The 9,288-nt window shown below is 42.2% G+C and overlaps 1 protein-coding gene across 1 annotated transcript; it reads right to left on the bottom strand.

The window, feature by feature from the left end:
* Positions 1 to 602: 602 nt before the first annotated feature.
* On the bottom strand, positions 603 to 3,968 carry ADRA2A (adrenoceptor alpha 2A). The gene has a single exon (XM_056529114.1). The coding sequence runs from the start codon at positions 3,055 to 3,057 to the stop codon at positions 1,762 to 1,764; it is 1,296 nt and encodes a 431-aa protein (XP_056385089.1). The 5' UTR covers positions 3,058 to 3,968; the 3' UTR covers positions 603 to 1,761.
* Between the last annotated feature and the right edge of the window lie 5,320 nt (positions 3,969 to 9,288).

A 9,288-nucleotide genomic window follows, 5' to 3' on the forward strand; every position in this document is an offset into this window, starting at 1 on the left:
TTCTTTTCTTTTTGGAACACAGAGCTCTCTGCTGACATCACAAGCACGGTGCTCTCTGCTGACACCACTGTCCATTTTAAGAACTGTCCAGAGTAGGAGAAAATCCCCATAGCAAACATATGCTGCTCTGGACAATTCCTAAAATGGACAGAGATGTCAGCAGAGAGCACTGTGGTCATGATGTCAGCAGAGAGCTCTGTGTTCCAAAAAGAAAAGAATTTCCTCTGTAGTATTCTGCAGCTAATAAGTCCTGGAAGGATTAAGATTTTTTTTTAATAGAAGTAATTTACAAATCTGTTTAACTTTCTGGCACCAGTTGATTTTAAAAAAAATAATAATAAATAAAAAGTTTTCCACCGGAGTACCCCTTTAAACCTAATAGTCAACGTCTTCAAACAATGCAGCAATGTTACAAGAAGAGCCCTTGAAGAATTCTACCACCAGCCTGAAATGGCTGATGACGTAGAACAGTGTTTCCCAGCCAGGGAGCCTCCAGCTGTTGCAAAACTACAACTCCCATCATGCCCGGACAGCCTACGGCTGTCCGGGCATGATGGGAGTTGTAGTTTTGCAACAGCTGGAGGCACTCTGGTTGGGGAACACTCGCCTAGATCAATAGATTGCATGACAATGTAGGGCAAGTGGGTAGAAGAATAAGCAGTTTCAGTGCCATAGAGAAGAGTGAGCACATATACCCAGCAGTCCCTCACCCCACCATGGTCCATGCCCAGAAGGACTGACTGGTCCCTAAAATCTCAGGCTGGGTGTCCCTGGGTAGCAATAGCCAAGTGCAAAACAATACTCAGATCTATTATACATCATGACAGTGTTCTTCAACCTGTGGCTCTCCAGCTGTTGCACAATCCCAATTCTAACATGCTGGGAGTTGTAGTTTTGCAACAGCTGGAGGCCCCCTGGTTGGGAAACACTGACCTAGATCAATAGATTGTATGACAATGTAGGCCAAGTGGGGGAGAAGAATAAGCAGTTTCAGTGCCATAGAGAAGAGTGAGCACATAGTCTTCAACCTGTGGCTCTCCAGCTGTTGCACAATCCCAATTCTAACATGCTGGGAGTTGTAGTTCTGCAAAAGCTGAAGAGCCACAGGTTTGGGGGGGGGGGGGGACTGCAATATAACAATGTTACAAAACAACAATGATGGAGCAGATAGAAAAAATGCAACAGGGGAGGGGGAGGGGCCATTGTGTGTTTTTACCCAGCAGAAGAGGGGTTAAAGATGTCGGAGCTGCACATTTTTTTACACCGGCGCACAGAAACGTTAACCTGTTCAGTGCTGAAAAACACTTCTTCACACAGACAGCGGTCTGCAGGTTTCGGTAGCATAAAAGAGTTAACAAGAGCCATTTTCTTTTGCATAAACAAAGCCATAAAAATATTATGAGAATATACAATGTAACAAGGTGAGAGTCAACACTGTAACAGTAAGAGCAACAAAACCTATAAAAAAAGAGGGAAGAGGATGAGAAGGGTCCAATAACCATACACAGCGGTCTTTTTTTTTGTTTTTTTGTAGTAAAATATATTTAGGCATTCATAATATCATCATCATCATCATCACATGCCTTACAAAATGAAGAAGGGGCTGCTGCACCCACTCAGGTCTCCAGTCCTTAAAGGTGAACCCAGGAAGGGGGGGGGGGGCTTCTTCATGTCTGTTCTATAAGGTCCACCATAGGTATCCATACATTAAAAAAAAAAAAAAACTGCAAAGAAAGGGGTTTGGGGGTGGGGTGGGGGGTCTCACACAATCCTTTTCCTGTCCCCCTTGCACAGGATCTTCTTGAAGGACCTCCTGAAGTCATGGTTGAAGATGGTGTAGATCACTGGGTTCAGGGAACTGTTGCAATAACCAAACCAGAAGAAGAATTTGAAGAGGGTCTCAGGGACATTGCAGCTCTTGCTACAGATGGCAATGAGGGAGTAAGTGAAGAAGAAGGGGAACCAGCACACAACAAAGACCCCTATGACGACAGCCAAGACGAAGGTGAACCTCTTCTCCCTGTTCTGCCTCCCTCTCCACCTGGAGGCTTTGGCACTCTCCTTCTCCTCATCTCTCCTCGGGAGGCTATCCCCAGGTTTGATCTGGCTCAGCTTGGTCTTGCCCTTGCCCCTGGCAGCCTTGTCCTGCTTCTTCTTGGAGGAATACTGGTGGTCTTCCCTATGCTCAGAAGAAGAGGAGTCCTCCATGTCCCCCCCATTGGCCTCTTCTTCTCTGTGCTGGTTACCTCCAGAGCCTCCAGCCTTCTCCCCATTCAACTTGACTGGCAAGTCCTCCCCATTCTGCTTCTTCTCAGGTTCCCCATTGCTCCTCTTGCTCCGGGGGATCCTCGTCCTCTTCTTGGCGATCTGGTAGATCCTGATGTAGACCAGGACCATGATGACACAAGGGGCAAAGAAGGATCCTATGCAGGAGGAGATGATGTACCATTTCTCCTCGTTGATCTTACACCTTGGCTCCTCTTCCTTGCCGCTCTCCTTCTCAATGGTGATGAGTGGTGGGAAGGATATGACGGCTGAGATGACCCAGACAATGAAGATAATACATTTGATCCTACGAGGGGTCCTCTTCAGGTTGTACTCGATGGCTTGTGTGATGGACCAGTATCGGTCCAGGCTTATGGCACATAGATGGACTATGGAGGAGGTGCAGAAGAGCACGTCTAGGGCAAGGTAGATCTCACACCAGACCTTGCCAAAGTACCAGTACCCCATCACCTCGTTGGCCAAGGAAAATGGCATGACCAAGGTGGCCACAAGAATGTCTGCTGATGCCAGGGACACCAGGAACAAGTTCTGGGGGGCTTTGAGAGCCCTACTGGTAAACACAGCGATGACAACTAGGACATTGCCAAAGACGGTGAAGAGCATGAGTATGCCCACCAGGGAGATGAGAGCCAGGGTGATCTGGAGGGAGTAAGGGGGTCCTGCAATGTCTGAATTAGTCCCATTGTACATGGTGCTGTTGGTGCAGTCTCCCTGGCACTCCATGGCAGAGATGCCCCCCCTATCCACTAACGAGTTCTCAAAATGAAGCATGAAATACCAAGGTGGTCTTCCTTGGGCTCAGTAGACTTCTGGGTGTGTGGTATTGACCCATGCCAGGGTGAGCAGCTCCACTCAGGGGCACCCTATAGCCTCCATGCCCTCCTGGTGCCAGCTACTAGTATACTCCGGTAGTGATGCCCAGACCAGTCATGCAAGACTTTCCCCAGCCCTTCTTTATTTGCTGAGTAACACAGTCCACACTCTTACCTGCCCGGATACTTGGCTTCACATGTACTTGTGCAATCCAGAGCTGGGTCAGTGTGGAGGGGGCTGCAAGGGTTAAGTGCACATTGTAGAAGGGCACAGTTCATGGCAGCCAGAAACTTTCAAGATGGGATCCACAGTATGGACAAAAAAAAAAAAAGTCTTGGATGAAGGTGGGTGCTGCCAGGTCTTGGGTGCAGTGGGTACCTCCAGGCTCTGTAGGGTGGGCACAGTCCTTTGATGTATAATCACTGGGCACTGCCAGGCTGGGATATGGATGTGATTATATCTATCAGGTTTGGATGCAATTCACTGGGTGTCCTGGACAGAAGGGTTTAGATTTTACTGCCAAGATGTGAAAAAGGTTTCAGTGCTGTGAGGGTGATGCCTGTAGAAGGTGCTGCCTGTAGAAGGTGCTGCCAAGGTTGCTGCCTGTAGAAGGTGCTGCCAGGCTGTGTAGTAGGTTGAGGTGCTCAGGGTTGTGCCAGGGTTCCTGCCAAGGACTGTGTTAGGAGGTGACAGCAGCTTCAGTGCTCAGGGTGATGGGTGCTGCTGTGTCATCTGCTGCTCTGCAAGGCTCTGCAAGGCTCTGCAAGGCTCTGCAAGGCTCTGCATCTGCTTGTGTCTGATCACCAGGAGAGGACAGGTCCTGCTTGTTGTCGGAGCTCCCAGTGCTGGACACTTATATAGCTGCACAATGAGCGCTGAACTAGAGAACAGGCAACGTCAGCCCCCCCACGTGGGAATCTGCCATCCCTACACCCTACACACCCTCAGACATTTCCAGCTAGTGCGTAATACTCTTCACAGTCCAGCTGAGGAGGGTGCAGCACCCTGAGCACAGGCAGGAAACTGCTGTCCCTAGGACAGTGTGCAACAAAACTGGGGGTCTCCAGCTGTGGAAAAACTACAACCCCCATCATGCTGTCCCTAAGACAGTGTGCAACAAAACTGGGGGTCTCCAGCTGTGGCAAAACTACAACCCCCATCATGCTGTCCCTAGGACAGTGTGCAACAAAACTGGGGGGTCTCCAGCTGTGGAAAAACTACAACCCCCATCATGCTGTCCCTAAGACAGTGTGCAACAAAACTGGGGGTCTCCAGCTGTGGCAAAACTACAACCCCCATCATGCTGTCCCTAGGACAGTGTACAACAAAACTGGGGAGTCTCCAGCTGTGGAAAAACTACAACCCCCATCATGCTGTCCCTAGGACAGTGTGCAACAAAACTGGGGGTCTCCAGCTGTGGAAAAACTACAACCCCCATCATGCTGTCCCTAAGACAGTGTGCAACAAAACTGGGGGTCTCCAGCTGTGGCAAAACTACAACCCCCATCATGCTGTCCCTAGGACAGTGTACAACAAAACTGGGGAGTCTCCAGCTGTGGCAAAACTACAACCCCCATCATGCCCTGACAGCCAAAGGCTGTCAGGGCATGATGGGGGTTGTAGTTTTGCCACAGCTGGAGACCCACAGTTTGTTGCACACTGTCCTAGAAACGGCATGATAGGGGTTGTAGTTTTGCCACAGCTGGAGAGTCACAGTTTGTTGCCCACTGAACAGCATGATGGGGGTTGCAGTTTTGCCACAGCTGGAGAGTCACAGTTTTGTTGCCCACTGAACAGCATGATGGGGGGTTGCAGTTTTGCCACAGCTGGAGACCCACAGTTTGTTGCATGCTGTCCTAGGGACAGCAGGATGGAGGTTGTAGTTTTGCCACAGCTGGAGACCCACAGTTTGTTGCATGCTGTCCTAGGGACAGCAGGATGGAGGTTGTAGTTTTGCAACAGCTGGAGACCCACAGTTTGTTGCATGCTGTCCTAGGGACCGCAGGATGGAGGTTGTAGTTTTGCCACAGCTGGAGACCCACAGTTTGTTGCATGCTGTCCTAGGGACAGCAGGATGGAGGTTGTAGTTTTGCAACAGCTGGAGACCCACAGTTTGTTGCATGCTGTCTTATGGACAGCAGATGGGGGTAGTGGTTTTGCAACAGCTGGAGACCCACAGCTTGGTGAACATTGCCCTAAGATCAGATCTGTGGACTGATTCCAGGGAGGAAAGAGTTACTCTGCACTGTACAATCCCACTACAGTCAGTATATATAGTCACTATTATACGGTATAATGTACCTGTGCTCTACAGTATAGACCCAAGAGAGTCATATGCAGAACAGACAGAGGATAATAACACTCCAGGCAGAACATAGTCACTCAGCGATCAGCAGTATATATATATATATATATATATATATATATATATATATATATATATATATATATATATAACAGGAGCAGAACACAGTCACTCAGCGATCAGCAGTGTATATATATATATATATATATATAACAGGAGCAGAACACAGTCACTCAGCGATCAGCAATATATATATATATATATATATATATATATATATATATATATAACAGGAGCAGAATACAGTCACCCAGTGATCAGCAGTATATATATATATATATATCTATAACAGGAGCAGAATACAGTCACACAGTGATCAGCAGTATATATATATATATATATATATATATCAGGAGCAGAATACAGTCACACAGTGATCAGCAGTATATATATATATATCAGGAGCAGAATACAGTCACACAGTGATCAGCAGTATATATATATATATCAGGAGCAGAATACAGTCACCCAGTGATCAGCAGTATATATATATATATCAGGAGCAGAATACAGTCACCCAGTGCTCAGCAGTATATATATCTATATCTATAACAGGAGCAGAATACAGTCACACAGTGATCAGCAGTATATATATATATCAGGAGCAGAATACAGTCACCCAGTGATCAGCAGTATATATATATATATATATCAGGAGCAGAATACAGTCACCCAGTGCTCAGCAGTATATATATCTATATCTATAACAGGAGCAGAATGCAGTCACCCAGTGATCAGCAGTATATATATATAGATATATATATATATATATATATATATATATATATATATATATATATATCTATATATATATAACAGGAGCAGAATACAGTGACACAGGATTCAACCAGAGCAAATAAGTAATAAATATGGTCACTGACTATGTACAACACATAATGTAACCAGGATACACCAACCTATAGTCCAGCCAGGATACAGTAATGTATACAGCTAGTGGTAAGTACATAGAGAAAGGTAAACCTCTTCAAATGTTACAATGGAATCAGATTTATGAAGATAAAGCCACAGTATAGTCAAATACAGTCACAAGCAAGGTGCAAGGTGTGTGTGTATATATATATATATATATATGGTACAAACAGGATATTGTCAGAATACATATAGAAGATATATATAGTACCAGCACAGTCAGTACAGCCACATACAGTAACAGGCAATGTATATATATATATATATATATATATATATATATATATATATATATATAGAACAGAGGAGGTATAGTCATGGTACAACAAGGTTATTGTCAGGATACAGAGGCAAGATATAATATCAGTACAAATACAATCACAGCCAAGAAGAATATGGTACAACCAGGATACTGTCAGGATAGAGAGAATAGAGATAGAGAGCACAGTCACACCCAAGAGGACAGATATATATATATATATATATATATATATATATATATATATATATATTACAACCAGGATACTGTCAGGATAGAGAGAATAGAGATAGAGAGCACAGTCACACCCAAGAGGACAGATATATATATATATATATATATATATATATATATATATATATTACAACCAGGATACTGTCAGGATAGAGAGAATAGAGATAGAGAGCACAGTCACACCCAAGAGGACAGATATATATATATATATATATATATATATATATATATATATATTACAACCAGGATACTGTCAGGATAGAGAGAATAGTGATAGAGAACACAGTCACACCCAAGAGGACAGATATATATATATATTACAACCAGGATACTGTCAGGATAGAGAGAATAGTGATAGAGAGCACAGTCACACCCAAGAGGACAGATATATATATATATATATATCTATTACAACCAGGATACTGTCAGGATAGAGAGAATAGTGATAGAGAACACAGTCACACCCAAGAGGACAGATATATATATATATTACAACCAGGATACTGTCAGGATAGAGAGAATAGTGATAGAGAACACAGTCACACCCAAGAGGACAGATATATATATATATTACAACCAGGATACTGTCAGGATAGAGAGAATAGTGATAGAGAGCACAGTCACACCCAAGAGGACAGATATATATATATATATATATATATATATTACAACCAAGATACTGTCAGGATAGAGAGAATAGTGATAGAGAACACAGTCACACCCTAGAGGACAGATATATATATCTATTACAACCAGGATACTGTCAGGATAGAGAGAATAGTGATAGAGAACACAGTCACACCCTAGAGGACAGATATATATATATATATTACAACCAGGATACTGTCAGGATAGAGAGAATAGAGAGCACAGTCACACCCAAGAGGACAGATATATATATATATATTACAACCAGGATACTGTCAGGATAGAGAGAATAGTGATAGAGAGCACTGTCACACCCAAGAGGACAGATATATATATATATATTACAACCAAGATACTGTCAGGATAGAGAGAATAGAGATAGAGAGCACAGTCACACCCAAGAGGACAGATATATATATATATATATTACAACCAGGATACTGTCAGGATAGAGAGAATAGAGATAGAGAGCACAGTCACACCCAAGAGGACAGATATATATATATATATATTACAACCAAGATACTGTCAGGATAGAGAGAATAGAGATAGAGAGCACAGTCACACCCTAGAGGACAGATATATATATATATATTACAACCAGGATACTGTCAGGATAGAGAGAATAGAGATAGAGAGCACAGTCACACCCTAGAGGACAGATATATATATATATATATATATATATATATATATATATATTACAACCAGGATACTGTCAGGATAGAGAGAATAGTGATAGAGAACACAGTCACACCCTAGAGGACAGATATATATATATATATATATATATATTACAACCAAGATACTGTCAGGATAGAGAGAATAGAGATAGAGAGCACAGTCACACCCTAGAGGACAGATATATATATATATATATATTACAACCAGGATACTATCATAGTACAGCTTAGATACAGTAATAATATAGTCAGGATACTATCATAGTACAGCTTAGATACAGTAATAATATAGTAAGGATACAATCATAGTACAGCTTAGATACAGTAAAAATATAGTCAGGATACTATCATAGTACAGCTTAGATACAGTAATAATATAGTCAGGATACTATCATAGTACAGCTTAGATACAGTAATTATATAGTCTGGATACTATCATAGTACAGCTCAGATATAGTAATAATATAGTCAGGATACAATCATAGTACAGCTTAGATACAGTAATAATATAGTCAGGATACTATCATAGTACAGCTTAGATACAGTAATAGTATAGTCAGGATACTATCATAGTACAGCTTAGATACAATGACAATATAGTCAGGATACTATCATAGTACAGCTTAGATACAGTAATAATATAGTCAGGATACAATCATAGTACAGCTTAGATACAGTAATAGTATAGTCAGGATACTATCATAGTACAGCTTAGATACAGTAATAGTATAGTCAGGATACTATCATAGTACAGCTTAGATACAGTAATAATATAGTCAGGATACTATCACAGTACAGCTTACATACAGTAATAATATAGTCAGGATACTATCATAGTACAGCTTAGATACAGTAATAATATAGTCAGGATACTATCATAGTACAGCTTAGATACAGTAATAGTATAGTCAGGATACTATCATAGTACAGCTCAGATACAGTAATAATATAGTCAGGATACTATCATAGTACAGCTTAGATACAGTAATAATATAGTCAGGATACTATCATAGTACAGCTTAGATACAATGACAATATAGTCAGGATACTATCATAGTACAGCTTAGATA

The sequence above is a fragment of the Hyla sarda genome, chromosome 7 (assembly GCF_029499605.1).
Source record: "Hyla sarda isolate aHylSar1 chromosome 7, aHylSar1.hap1, whole genome shotgun sequence".
In the NCBI taxonomy this organism is placed as follows: domain Eukaryota; kingdom Metazoa; phylum Chordata; class Amphibia; order Anura; family Hylidae; genus Hyla; species Hyla sarda.

Bases quoted from the DNA above. Each gene is read 5' to 3' on its own strand.
- ADRA2A (XM_056529114.1), bottom strand. From the start codon at position 3,057: ATGCTTCATTTTGAGAACTCGTTAGTGGATAGGGGGGGCATCTCTGCC.